General features: G+C 49.1%; 1 protein-coding gene across 4 annotated transcripts in view; it reads left to right on the forward strand.

The window, feature by feature from the left end:
- LOC105700140 (homeobox protein extradenticle) overlaps positions 1–14689 on the forward strand; it is a 50410-nt gene that overhangs the window by 18499 nt on the left and 17222 nt on the right. For all 4 annotated transcript variants that reach the window (XM_012425765.2, XM_012425782.2, XM_012425773.2 and 1 more), the window contains exon 3: positions 10392–10645. In XM_012425765.2, coding sequence (XP_012281188.1) covers positions 10392–10645 — 254 coding nt within the window. The remainder of the gene's footprint in view (positions 1–10391; positions 10646–14689) is intronic.

Below are 14689 nucleotides of genomic sequence, written 5' to 3' on the forward strand. Positions count from 1 at the left end.
TGGCGGCGTTCTCGCGTCTCTTCTCCGAAGATAGCGTTTCACGATTTCGAATTCGCGTCCATGAGTGGTAATTCCCACCCTCAATTAATTACGGTTCCCCGTCGTTCTTAAATCGAGAACTCCTCAAATTCGCCGCACGAAATTGAAGGTGAAAAAAAAAAAAAATTCACGGCAAGAGGTCCGTAAAACTCGTCGCGGATCAAACTCGTTAATTTCCCTTCTTTAACGCCCCCTCGATAACGACGGGCATAAGTACGTTTCAGTGTACCGTTGCGTTTTTAAGGTGAAATCACGCGGCGATATTGGGAGAGGGGGGACTATAGCGAAGGTATAATTGCACGTAACGAGCGCATATTCGGCGGCATTGGATGTTTTACGCGTTCGCCGTGCGCGCGTGATGCGCCCTGATAAGCGCAGGTTGCTTATCAGGGCACATCGTAACTAGCGGTCGCGCCCTCTGCATTAATTCCCCGCCCCTTAAGGCTCGCCTGGCGAGACGCTCGCGATGTAAACAAGCTTAAGGAGGTCCTTGACCCCCGGCGCTCGTGCGAGCCGCGGGTCACCCGTCGGTGCGTCCACGACGGAGAGTGAGTTATTCCCTGCCCGTTGTCGGGCTCGATCGGCTCCCCTTCCCACGAATACACGTGAGAAAGAGAGACTGCCAGATGCCTCGCTATCGTGTCAGAGAGAGAGCGAGATACCACTTGCTACATCGGTAAGAGTAGCGCGGGATACCTCGCGCCCCATCGGTAAGAGCGCGACATACCTCGTGTAAAATATATATAGAAAGAGAGAGAGAGCGCTCACTATACCTCGCACGCGAGAGGGAGAGAGCGAAAATTTGATATACTTACGCCGTGAATGTTGGAGATAAAGATGGAGAGTTAAGTCGCACACTTGCGTCGGGCCTGATCGGCTGTCCTGCATACGACTATACGCGAGAAAGAAAGACCGCGAGATTCCTCGCTAACGGGTCAGAGAGAGCGCGAGATACCACTTGCTACATCGATAAACAGCGCGAGGTATCTCGCGCCCCATCGGTAAGAGTGCGAGATACCTCATGTAAAATATACATATAGAGAGAGAGAGCGAGCGCACTATACCTCGCAGCAAGAGAGGGAGAGAGCGCCCTACACCTCGCTTAAGAGAGAGAGAGAAAATGTGATATACCTACATCGGGAATGTTAAAGATGGAGAGAGAGAGGAGAGAAGTCGCATACTTGCGTCAAAGCCTGCCGCGTAGGTGAACCCCCGCCGAGGCGCACGCACGAGCACGCACGCGGGCGCGCGTGCGGTGCACCTCCTCGGTGTGCACCGGGTGGGCGCGAACTGGTGTTGGTCCTCCGCGAGAGCCACTCGATCAATACGCCACGCCGCCTCCCCCTCCCCGCCCCGCGGCGCGCGAGGCGAGGCGAGCCGCGGAGAGGGGGGGAGGCGGGGGAGGACGGAGAAAACGTTACGGGCGGACCCATCGAATGGATAAGGACGGACCGAAAAAAGAACGCATCGCGAGCCGACGGGAGCCCGGATTGGCCGAGAGGGGCCGAGAGGGGCCGAGGTCAGCCGTCGCGAACCCGACCACCCCCGAGGAGAGTTCCACTTGGCCGAGGGACGGTTTTACGTCTCTCCTTGGGATTTTTCACTCCGTCCGATGAAATGCCGATGGGCTTTTAAATGCGTCATGAGGATTCCTCATCCCTCCCTCCCCCCTTGCTTTAAAGAGCGCTTTTTCGACTCTTTGTTGTCTATTTTTGGGACAGGTTTCGACGGGTGGAAAAGGGACGCGACTAGGGAGAGTTCCACTTTCGGGGAGGATCTCTCGAAAAACCGACTCGCCGCCTATGGATTGAGAGGTTAGGTTGCGATCTGATGGGTTTTGCTGAGGTGGAGGTGTTTATTATTGGAAGTGGGGGTAAGATGGCTATGTATGCGTGGCAAAGCGAGGTATTGGTGGGCGAACCCGTATGTATCGAAGTAATTCAATGTGAATGTGGCGATTGGGAGGAGCTACGGGATGTTAGGTTAAGAAATCACTTTTTGAAAGGGTAGTCGGGTCTGATGCGCGATTGAGCGGAAGGGCTGCAGTTGGACGCGGAGGTCGGAAATAAAAATAAAATGAGGGAGAGAGAGAGAGAACCGCGTCAAAGGGAAACGCTCGGTGGCATTAATAGTTGTCATCCGACGGCCTGGCTTTATTCCGCCCCCCTCGCGGGCCGCGCTTTAACCGTCCATTGCGGGAGGAGAGAGAACTATTGATGTTCGGCCGATGGCATATTGTTTCAGTTTATGAAAGGGAATAAAAGGGAACTGGAACGAGCGGGGTCGGGGGTCGCGCGTCTCAAATAAAAGGAGGGGGAAAAAAAGGTCCGCGAGGGCTCGATTAATATTTCTTTCCGTATGTTGGCGGTTTTCAAGACTTTCCTCGCGTTTTACGCGAGCCCGACTGCGATCGATTATCACGGGGGGATTATTACACTCGTTAAGATGATATGAAAGAGTCATATATATATATGACACTTTCGTATCACCTTGAACCACCGAAATTATTTCGATATTATTTCTCCGGACAAATTAACCGCGATTTAATTTTGAGAATATTTAATAAGCCCGGTTAAGGGGACGTTAATGTGACGAAGTGATTTTCATATCACCTTAAGGTGTGAAGGAAATATTAAGGGCCTGGAATTTGGCAAGGGGCGCCACTTCGAAATGTGCGGCCGAATGGGAAATTATCGGCCAGAGATTGGTCGAGGGAAACGGGGCGACCTGGGGGGATGGGGGGGGATTTTTCCGGAGGTCTCGGCAAATTTGAAAGGGCCCTTTTTCATTTTCATCCGCGTTTCCAGTCGGATTGCCGCGACCCCGGCATATACGGGGCGACATTCGGCGCACCTGTTCCGGTATATTGCGGAAATACTAGTCTTGCCAGGCAATAAGGATTTCTTTTTCCTCCTTCGCGGAGTGTTTTATTAATGCCGGCCACTCTCCTCCTAGTGGACATCCCTTGGCTTCCCTTTTTCCATTTTTCCTCCTTTTTTTCCCCACCCCTCTTCGGATATGAAATATTCCAGCGCTAACAAACCCATTTCCTCCCGTTAATTGTGATGTACTGTGAGGAGAAAATATTATATTTGTATATTTTGCTGATATTTGATGTGATATATATTTTTTTTCCTCGTGTATGTTTGCACATAAATGTATGTATATATTTTTTCTGATATTTGAGGCTACGAAACTAATCTGGATGTGTGGTGTTCATGGGGTGTCGAGTATTTCATCGTGATAGGGATTTCATCGGGACGTCAAATTGTTGCCTTAAGGGCGGGCGGGAGAAATTACTCGCGAAAGTGCGTAAGTGAAAATGGCGCGCACATAGCACGGCTAAGCGAAACCATTTCCAGCATTCCTGCCGATCTGACGTCCGCTTTTCATTAAAGGATCCCTCCTCCATGGTTCACGCATGTGTCCCTTCGCACAGGGTCTCTCAACTAAGAACCTTCGAGTTAATTGTAAATTTCTTTTATTATACAGATCCATTATTTTTATGTTTATCTTCTGTACACGCGTTGCTGCAACGTTGTTTTTATTGAAGGATTCCATTTCAAAGGTACTACTCCTAAGGAAATAAGTAAGAAAATCGCCGATTTCCGGGATCGCCCGGAGATTATGCACACTTTGAGGTTATCTGGGAATTTTGCCGAAAGTTGTATAATTTCGGGATTTCAACGTCTCTGGGTCACGGCTACAAAATGAGAACCCCTGACTAGTAGGGAAGGACTCTCCCCAGGAAATAAGTAACGAAATCGCTGTTTTCGGGGGTCGCCCGGGGAATAACCTCGTCTCTCTCTCTCGGGGGCCCTTCCCTCGGATAAGACGCGTTCACGCACGCACACGCACCCGCGACATTACGCGGCATAATGCCCTCGCGGTGGTTAAGAGTGATTCCGAACCGCCGACCTCCCCGACGGAGCCCCCTTCGACGTTTACGACGTGTTTTACGCGATCAAAGCCAGCCGTAACAATTATCGGGCGATTTCGAGATCGTAAACTTTTATTCCGCCCCTCGAGTGGGGGTAGGGAGAAGCTCTCTCCCAGGGCCCGGATAATCACTCTAGAGCATTACCGCCGAAGGAATTACCGGCCTCAAAGTGGGCACAGGTTATCGCCAAAGGCCCCTCACGACCGGGAATCGATCCCCGATCGATCGGGAATTTCCTCCTATCCTATGAATCCCGCGTAATAGAACCCCCCTGCAAAGTTGTTTACTCTCAATTACGAGTCCTGACGACCGAGATAATGCTTATAAGTGCACGTACCCTGAAATTGCCGTAAAGATGCGCGGTATCGTCCGCGCGCCCACCTGGGTGACTTGGCGCGAGACTCTGCCGAGCGTCCCCATTGTTTCGGTAATTAGTTTCCCGTTTAATCATCCGTGTAGGGGGAGGTCGTGAGTTTTCTCGGAAGGTATTAAACGGCTCGGTATCGTTGACGTAATTAATGCGGTGCGTACAGGTGCGGGGTGCAGAATGAATTTCTTTATAATTCAGGCGGGAGCTAAGAGAGCCGAGGGGAGTCCAAGATGGCGGCCGCGTCAGGGAGGTTTCCTCTCGCCCCGACTCTCGAGGCGGGCCTTGGCAACGACCAGAGGCGGTCGTTTGGAACACCCGGTACATCGGGCACGGCGTTCCGCGCATTCGGTCGCGATTCGAGTCCAACTTTTGATTTACGGCAGGGCCGAGGCCCCGGAGGCCGAAGACAGGAGACGAGGACAAAGCCGATATATAGTCGGCCGGCTTCAAGGATCTTCGGCTCCTGAACTCCTTGGCTTCTCCTTGGCTCTGGTATTGCGAGAATTAAGTCCGCCCTTCGTAAATCGGGGAATAAAGACGCCGTAAAGGGGGTGTCGCGCTCTGCGACCGTAATTTTATTATTTATCGGTACAGGTTCAACGTATGCAACGTATGTAAGGGTACATTTGGCGCGTAACCCTTTTTAAATTAAAAGATTAAGAGCGACCCGTTTCACCTCTTGATAATGGGAAAATTAATACGATAATGATATAATGTGTTTATTTCAAGATATGTTAGGCCAGTAGTGGTTTTTCTAACGGTGGAGGCTTTTAAGGGAGTCATTCCTTAAATTCTATTACTATCTAATTCAATTCCATTAGAGTCTATCATTAAGGGAGTCCGCAGGGAAGGTTTTCACGTTCGCTAGGGGGTGATGTTAGGAAAATCGGAACTATCCGTCTCAAGTCTGCAGAAGTCGTTCTCTCTTCTTCCGGGTCTCTTCGGAGAGACGTCACTCGTACGTGGTGGGAGCCATCCGGAGTAGTTTAATTCCGGGTCCTCCGGGGCCGAGCTTAGCGCCTGCGACGTTGAGCTAGAAGTCCGAGGTAATCCCACGGGGATGGGGCAGCGTCCTCTGGGGGGCGTCGCCGGGGAATTCTTCGCCAATTAACTCGCCGGCGAAAACGGGACGGGACTCAATTTGCTCGGATTTCCCCGCGGCGGAAAGCCGAGCCTAATTCCTTCGTAAATCAGAAGAGGCGGGATATCCTTTCGGGCCGGTGTCGATATCTGGAAGCCCGAGCTTGCGCGGTCCTGCCGGCGTCAGCTGATCCTGGGTTGGTTCACCCTCGGATTAAAAGAGCCTCCCCCGTCGGTGCCGAATGCCGGCCACGCTGGGATCACGGAGCCCTCCGATTGGCCCAGGCCGGAAGGGCACTGACACCCCTGGAGTTAATTCCGGGAATCCATCCTTCTTGCCGGTCCTCCCGTCGCACCCCTTCTCATCGCTTCTTCGTCGGACCTGAAACGGACGAGAAAAATGGATATACGGGCGCGACGCGTTTCCCCATGGAAAGTTCCCGCCGCTCCGGCGAAAATCCCCCGGTGCTATAGTGCCGCCGGCGGTGGTTGGCAACCCTTTGTTACCGTCCTTTATCTTAATTGCTTTCACGGTTCCCGTTTAGATCAATACCCGGGCGCGACTGGTTAGCGAGTTCCGAAACGTCCCGCGAGCGATCGGGCAAGCGGCCTGGCGGAGCTCCGTGTCCAAGGAGGGTCGGGACGCGACTGGCCCCGAGTTTCCCTCGTGCCCTAGCTCGAGCCTCCACCGCGTGAAGCGAGGCGCGAACCGGAACTTCACTTCGCGACTTCTCGCATGTAGATCTCTTAAAGGGGTAACAGCATTCCTGGCCATGGTTTATGCATCGATGTCCGCGTTGAAAATGGAGTCGACACGTCCTGTACGAGTTTTATTTACGGTGCATATTTTAATCGTAAGAATTAATTTAAGAAATGCAGGACGGTATCGTAATACGAAGCTGTCAATTTCCCATGCAAAAGTTGATCCGTATGAACTCGAGGGAATTGTGTCTTAATCCTGAAATTCCTGAAATCCATTATTTTTTTGGCCGACACCTCCCTCAAGGGCACCCATCCAAGGAGGGGCCCACGCTCGACGTCGCTTAACTTTTCGGTTATTTTGCGGGATTCGGTCTATCGACTTCAGCGATGACTGGCTGGCCGATTTCAAGAGATCGCGATGGTTAGGACGGTAGGCTGAAGGTCGGTTTCCATGATTCCGGCGACCGCGTCAAAACGCGACGCTCGCAGCCAATAATCTGGCCATTAGGGCGTAAGGGCGGCCCTCGTGGCGCGGCGGCCGGGGACTGGAGGGCCGGGACTACCGGGGGGTCCTTACAAGCACGTAAACTCGGTTTTACTGGCAGTTAACGTTTTACGACTCAGACGGTCTGCTCGGGCGGTGTAGCGGGCGTGCGAGAGCGCGCGCGTCGCCCGTCCCACACGGACGCGTCGCCGCGCGCGTCTGCGGGCGCGGCGCGTCGCGACGCTCGTGAAAGCCCCGAGCGAGAATGCACCGTCCTGTGTCGGGGGTCGTTCGGGCTTGAATTACATTAATTTGACACCCCCTTGAAGGCTCTCCTAATTTCACGGCGGCGACTCGCGATTGCCGCCGCCGCGCACATGCGCGTGCGCGTTGCCGCCGGCGCACGTGTCGAGGGGGTGCCGCCATCTTTGTTTTCCCGTTTGGAGCGCACTTCATTGGCCGTGCAAAATCGTGGGAAAGAAATTCGTTATTAATGAAATTCCACCCCGAGGAGACAACTACATTGAAACGAAAAATCTATTTCTTCGAACGGCGTCAAAGAAATACTTCGTTAATTCGAGGAATCATTATCTGACTCAAAGGAACTCTGATAAATTGTCAGAATTCTAAAGAAATTATGCATGCAGTTTAGTCATGTTTATTCGGGCTTTTGTATTTAGAGAATATTTCTTTGATACTGTTCAAAGAAATATTTCAATAGTTCAATGAAATTTTGTTTCTTAGCGTCATAGTGGATATTAATGAAATCCTTGCGAATAGGTGGGTGGTAAAGAAATTCGTAGCAATTGAAGTCGTACTGTAAGAATTTAGGGGAATGAAATTTATCCTAAAAATGTGTACCGGAGAGATTTATGATATGTAATTTTGCGTTTGTGGATTTAGTCTTTTTTTTTAGTGCGGTGTGGTTAGATAATGTTAATTTTTAGGACGTATGGAGGATCGAGAAGTATGCGTTGATCTTTGTATTGTGTTAGAAGATTATTTCGGTAATAGAGGAATATGGGATGCGGAGGAATCGCGATGTCGACTTAAAGGATGTAGAATCGCGGGGGAAGATTTCATCTCACGTATCGTCATGAGACCTGACCTCTTTCCGACTCTTTAACGACTGTCCTGCAGGGCTCGAGAGTCCGGGCACCTCGCGGACTTTAGCGAGTCGTTAAACGACCCGGCAGTCGTTGTAAACGCCGTTTTATTTCGTCGACTTTGCCGGCCGGCGACTCGAATAAAACGGGACCGTTTCAATTTTAATTGTCCATCCTTTTCCCCGCTCACGAACTCCTCCTTTTCTGCCCTTTCTCGTTCTCGTCTGCTGCGAAATTAAACTTTGACGGTCCAGACGATCGCACCTCTCGCTTAAATTTCCATATACACCCTTATCTTCACTTCAAGTTCCCCAGAAACCAGGAATTATCTCGTCAGAAATTTCCCCTGCGATTAATATAATTCCTGGAAAATTAATCTCGACGTGGCTCTCCCCCCACTTTATTCTTCCAAATTTTCTGTTCCGCATCTTCGTCGATAAAAATTGATGGGAATTTACGTACATTGTTGCACACCTCGGAGGAACAAATCGAATTCTTCGAGGCATTCCGCGGATATATCTCGTGGGAAGATATAAATCGAAAGTCGCGGAAAACGTCGAGGTGGGCTCCGCGGGGAAATTTTCTCCGCCCGAAGTCCCGCGGGACGTAGTTCGGGAACTTTTCACCCCTTTCGCTCCGACGAGCTTTAATTGTTACACTTCGTATAAATGCATTAGTCGCGTGCATTCGTTTCACGGTCTCGCGGACCCGCCGAAACTTTTCCCCGGCTCTCGGGGAGAGTTTTGCCGTCCTCCTCTCGGGGGTGTTTTCCACCGGAGGGCGGAATGGGAAATAAAAACGAGGGGTGGGCCTTTCGACTTTGAGAGCCCCGAAAACTCGGCACAATAATTTCATTAATTCCACTTCCTTAGCTCCGTTAAATTTTCCCATAGCCTTGACTTTTCATTGTTTACTCCCATGGATAAAAAATCCTCAGGGTCCAAAGACACGGTTCCGCAATCTGAAATAAAAGCCATCCTCGTTTATAGTAATTTGAAATATCAAGAAATTCGAGATTTCCGCACTTAATAAAGATTCTCATCGATGGAAATTATTACCATTTATTACTTTATCGCTATTGTTGAGATTCAGCGAGTCACAATCGCGCAGTCCTTTCGGAAATCCCTTTATCGTAATGTAGGACCATTTCTGCGGAAAGGACCCCCGAGAGCTCTCCTCGATTAATACGATACGCCATAAGGATAAAGGAAACGAGGTATCGATTCCCTTTTCATGGGAAGCTATGGGAACGACATAGAGGAGATACGGCAATATTTATCCCCATCCCTTATCCCCGATTCCGCAATCCGGGAAGCATAACGCGAAAGAAATAAGGATCCGCCACGCGCGTCGACGCTCGGTCGAGCGATCTCGGCAACATAACCTCACTCTCGCGAGCATAACCTCGCTCTCGGGAAGTAATCGTTACTGCACCGACGAGGCGTCGTCGGGTTTTCACGGTTGACTCGAAAAGTTATTAAAGCTTCTTGCTCCCCTCTTTAGGGCTTGTTCGCGTTCGACGAGGGGATATTCGAGATAGCTTTGCACTCCCACGTGTCGAGGGAGGGAGACGGAGAAAAGGCTTAGGGGTTTTTCGAGAAGGAGAGAGAGAGAAAAAGAGAGGAGACGGAGGGCCGCAGGGAAGTCATGGAAAGCGAGGAAAGGAGAGGCGCGAGAGGGACAGAAAGACCCGCCCGAGTTTTATTGGTCGTCCAGCTCCATCATGCGCCGTAAAAGTACAATAAAACCACTCTTACCCGCGAAGAACCACTCTAAACCACTGCGTGATACGGCCCCGAAGCGAGAGCAGCGAGATAGGGAAGATCGGGGAACGTGAAATTGATTCTTTTATGATCGGTAAACGTGCGACCGAGGTAACTCCGCACGACTCTCGACTCTCGATTCTCGATACTGCCGGGCCCCTCGCTTTGCAACTCCGGGGACGCCTTTGACGCCTTTACTGTGGTCCGTTTACCCTTTCGAATTTCGACCGCCGCGTTTCTCCTTTTATTTTTTTTTCTCTCGTAACTCGAGACCCTCGTATTCTAAAACGGAACGTGTAAACTGCACGTGCCGCTTATTCGTCACGTATGAAAAATAGATCAAGGGTGGATTGCACCCGCGGAATGGGGATTAACGTGGATTTCTGTTATTCCGGGATTTATAAGCGAGGTCTATTAGGTAAGCATGCATAATCCTGCACATTTTTGTTCTTAAAAATATATACCGTGGGGAATTTTTAGAAAATTATAGACATTTTCATTGCATACGTGTGAATTATACACGGATTATGGATGTACAAATGAATTCCTAATTTCATATTAATAACACCTAGATTAATAGCAGGTTATGAACATTATTTGAGAGTGCTCGAAAATTAGATAAAATTAAATGTCTGAAGCCTTCGGCGTTAAATGACGCGAAATAAGAATATTTTCTTTTAACTAAGTACCGACGTCAACTGGACTTCGTAGGGAGGGAAATTTTTCATCTAAATCTCGATCTATATTGGCGACATTTTTCCTCGGATTTTCCCGAGATTGACCCCTTTCTGGCATGCCCGTTCGAGGAAGGGACGATCGAGGCGAGTCAGGTGCGACTTTACTGTATACCTGATAAGCGCGAGTGCATCCGATCGTTATCGCTACCAACCCCGTATGTCTGTCGCAGTGCTGTCGTTGCGGAACACACAAGAGGAGGAGCCACCTGATCCTCAGCTGATGAGGTTGGACAACATGCTGATCGCCGAGGGTGTCGCCGGGCCCGAGAAGGGTGGAGGCGCGGGGGCAGCGGCCTCCGCCTCTGCGGCCGCAGCGGCGGGTCCCCCCGGCCAGCCCGATAACGCTATCGAGCACTCCGACTACAGGGCCAAACTTGCCCAGATCCGTCAGATCTACCACCAGGAGCTCGAGAAGTACGAGCAGGTGAGTAACGATTTTTTATACTTGAAAAAAACTAAAAAAAGATCCTTTTTTCAATTTTTGCCGAGATGCCTAAATGCGATTGTTCTCAGGTTATATTAAGGTTAAGGTCGGGGGTAATGGGAAAAAATTTAGCCTTTACAACAGAGGTGTTACGTTGTTACCATAGGAAGGTCCTTTTCCCCGTTATCGATAGACAAATTGGGGCGCCGAAAAACGAATCTACGTTTTTAGGTTATGTTCAGGTTGGAGTACTTAACCCTTAACAAATAGCATGTGGTATCGTAAACACGGACACGTGGTGTAAGGCCACATGAATCTGTCCACCGTAAAGTGCAAATGAGAGATAAATTGACGGAAATGAAATTTTTTTCTGGAAGGTTACGCGTGGAGTAATTAAATAATGGTCTAATGAGTGTGATTATTGAAGGGGGTAATTTTAAATAGTGTCTTGATAGCAGTTCAGGTTCCCTTTGATGATCTCAGGGGACTTAGCTTGGCAAGGTTTCTTGTTTTATATACCTTCTAGATTCTTATAGCGAGTGGGAGGTCTTGGAGAAATTTGTCGGTGACACTTGGCAGACATCCTGACACCTCGGCCGGACTGGAAGCTGCCATTACGATAATGGGAAATGATTTTACGAGCAAACTTACGCCCGGTGTAATAACAGAGATCTCGTCCTCGCGGCCGCGGCGATCATCGCGGGAATCGAGGAGTCGAGATCTCGCCGTTATGTGATTACCAATTATGGTAATGGTGGCGCCAATTGTGGCCGATCATCGCCATCAACGACTGACACTCGGGAGAGGCCTAGAGGAGGAGCCTTAGTGGGTGGGAGGAGGAGGGTGGGTTGTAAATAATCGGGATGACGAGGTCCCGCTCTTGGAAGATGGCTGGATGATGAGTGGTTTGTTAAATATATGGTTAGGCGGCTAAGAGCACTCCTTGAAGAGGTTGTCGAGCCCGCCAGGCATCCCGAAGACGTTGTTAAGGGCGGTTCTCGGAGCCTTTGATCAATGCGCGAATGCAGGAAATTCTAAAACATCATTATCATTTTTTTTTTGTCATCTACTAAGTACTTTTCTCGCCGGAGCGAGATTGAGGTGGTGGGTATTTCACTGTCAGTCAACAGGGTTGACTCGTTGAAGATTCTTTAAGGGGACTTGTTGATGTGTCAGGCGCGATTAACTTCACGAAACATTTGGGAACATTTGAGACAGATGAATTTTTTTTTTTTATCTAGAAAGTGGATTTCTCGGCAGGGCATGGTCAAGATTAAATTTCAGTTGATGGGGTCCTTGACTATGGGGATCGTGTTGAAGACCTGAAGGTGTTACTTGCTTCTCACAATGACGGATCAATGCGCAATTGTTGGCGATTAGTAACTAGAATTTGTTCGTTATCTACTAAATACTTTCCCTGGCAGGGCGAGGTGCTAGATCGAGTCGGTCTGCATTTCGCTGGCATATTTCATCTGGGAGAAGGTTGAGCCCGACACGATAAGGAATGTAATTCCGTGCAAGGAGGGCCGCCAAGCCTTGCGACAATTTGCGTGCAAATGAGCCGGTTCGTTTGCCTAAGTAAAATCTCGCGTGCCGAGTCGTACTTCCTGTCGACGTGCGCAGGTAGTGATGTACAGGTTCTCCGGGATGTTAACTTAACAACGGGAATCCTGGCCCCCGGGGTAAAGGGTGCATTAATATGCAGCGTCAAATCGCTCGCCTATGCAGAAAAACCGCCGCGCGAAAATTGCAATCCCGATATAGATTCCGTCAGAATGCAAATCGTTCAACGAGGGATTCTAGGCTGTATGAACTGGAATATAGTTTGAGGTACGAAAAAAATTAACACGCTTATCGGAATGTTTCTGTGATCTAGACGTTTGTGGCATGTTTCTTTTTTTTTTTTACAAAAATCAGAGCTGTTCAAAAAAATAAAGAAATTCCGAAATCCTGGAAATTTGGATTTTTCTACTCTCATGACGTAAGGGAAATTCAGAGCGTCCCAAAACCTCGAAAACGTTAAAATGACCATTTTCAAGATTTTTTCCCACGGCTTAGACTTCTCGCAATCGGTTGCATTAATTTGCGCAAGTAAATCACGGGGAGTACTTACGCTTAGAATTTTTGTAAGCCACTTTTTTCAAAGAATGTACAATTCAAAATAGAATTACGATTGAATGTAAAAGCACCGAAATTACCGCTCCATAATTTAGCGGATGAGTTTGTGGATGTTGAAAAAATAATTTCTACGCAACGAAAGGAACGACGGATTAATTAAAAATGCATCTTGTCACTTTTCGGCAGTTCTAAATAAACGTGCGATTGTTTCCAAAAAATTCCCCGCAACCTGGAATTAATCCGAAATTATGGAACGATGTAATATTTGTAATCTGATGTTATCTATACAGTTTGAGTAGTGGACTTTACTTCCAGTGATATTTTGCGCCCTTTTTATCAGGAGTTTGTTGTCGAAAGTCATGGCGGGATTTCTTGGGGTAAGATAAGCGAGATTGAAGTGTGTTGCGGATCGACCGCGCGGCGAAATCCCGCAACCACCGGGCCGAGTCGGCGTTTACGGGCAGATTACAATTTTACGAACTGGGTTGCAAAACCGAGGGTAAATTCCTCGCCGAGGAAAAGCTTTATTTGCCCGGGAAAAGACGGGCCCCCTTCGTCGGTCGCCGATACCGATCTCTTCGGGGTACTCCTTAATTACGGAGGCCGCGAGCTCGTATTTTCTGATCGCGTCGGCGCGTTTTATGCTTCCGGCTCGACCCAAGAACACGCAGGTCTTAAGTTTGCCGAAACATGAGTACACGGCCTCGATCGTGCCTTCGACTCGCCTGCATACAAGGTGGCCGGGAATTTTCAACGCCATTTTCGTGGTATCTAAAGATATGCGATTTATAAATAAAATGTGACGTTCGGCCGCGGTCGAAATTGACTAAACTTTGGTCGGGGGTTCCTTGGGGTCCCCTTAACGAGCGGGGAATTATGTAAAGCGTCTTTAACCATTATTGACGGATATTACGACACCCCGTACAATCGGGACGTGCCCCTCGAGCTCGTAAATCTCCGCCGCGGCGTTCCGAGCTTTAAATCTTGCCGTATCGTGGAGCTCGCTGTCACGTGACGCTCCGCTCTTATCGGCCGCAGATTTTTCTTCCCTCTTCCTTTTTCCTTTGTCTTCGTCCTCCCTCGCCTTGAAAATCTGCAAGCCTTCCTGTACAAGAAAGGACTCGAAGGGAGTATCCAACCCTCTGGGGGGAAATAAAAATCCTCAGCTATTAAAAACGCGGGATTTTATTATTCCATTAGAAGTAACTAGTCTCCAAACATTCTTAACGATTTTCCAGTTGACTATTTAATCTGTGCTTGGATCCAACTCCTCTCGAGCTGACGGTAAAAATTGAGGTAAAATTTCGGTTATCGATAACGCGTGTTTATATTCATTATTCAGGGAGAAATGACGAGTGATTGTAATTATTTTGGATAATTAAACGGGGAGGGTGCTTCGCTTAATTATTCAGGAGTGGAAGGAGAGGTTAGGTGATCCTTCCGATTTTTTTTCCCCGACGCTTAGCGTAGCTCGTTAACTCGTTCCCCTCGTGAGTTTCCCGAAGTTTGGAGCGTCGCGTCGCGTCGCGTCGCTATGCGGAATGGCGCGGCAGGCACGGAAATAACCGCTCGCGAAATTCGCCGCGGATCGCGTGCGGCCCGCCAGCTACCGACTGGCACGGGTTTTGCGACCTCAGCGATTCCGCAGCCTGGCCGATTATCGCCCGATTATAAATAGTCGGCAGATCAGTCCAGCCGGGGAAACTTGGAGTCGTCCTGTAATCATCGCGGTCGTACCTAACCTCCAATCTGCGACTTAATCAAACGAATTAATAATGCCGGTCACTATTTCGTTCTTGTAATTATAATTTTGTGAGAAAAGTGTTGCAAAATTAGAGTATTCCTTCTAACCGCGTATGGTTGATAGGAGAGAACACAGGATAAGAAGCCAACCCTGTACGCATAAAATTTGTAACAAAAGTGTTG

This window comes from Orussus abietinus, unplaced genomic scaffold, assembly GCF_000612105.2.
Source record: "Orussus abietinus isolate OABI.00-Male unplaced genomic scaffold, Oabi_2.0 scaffold29, whole genome shotgun sequence".
NCBI classification, from domain to species: domain Eukaryota; kingdom Metazoa; phylum Arthropoda; class Insecta; order Hymenoptera; family Orussidae; genus Orussus; species Orussus abietinus.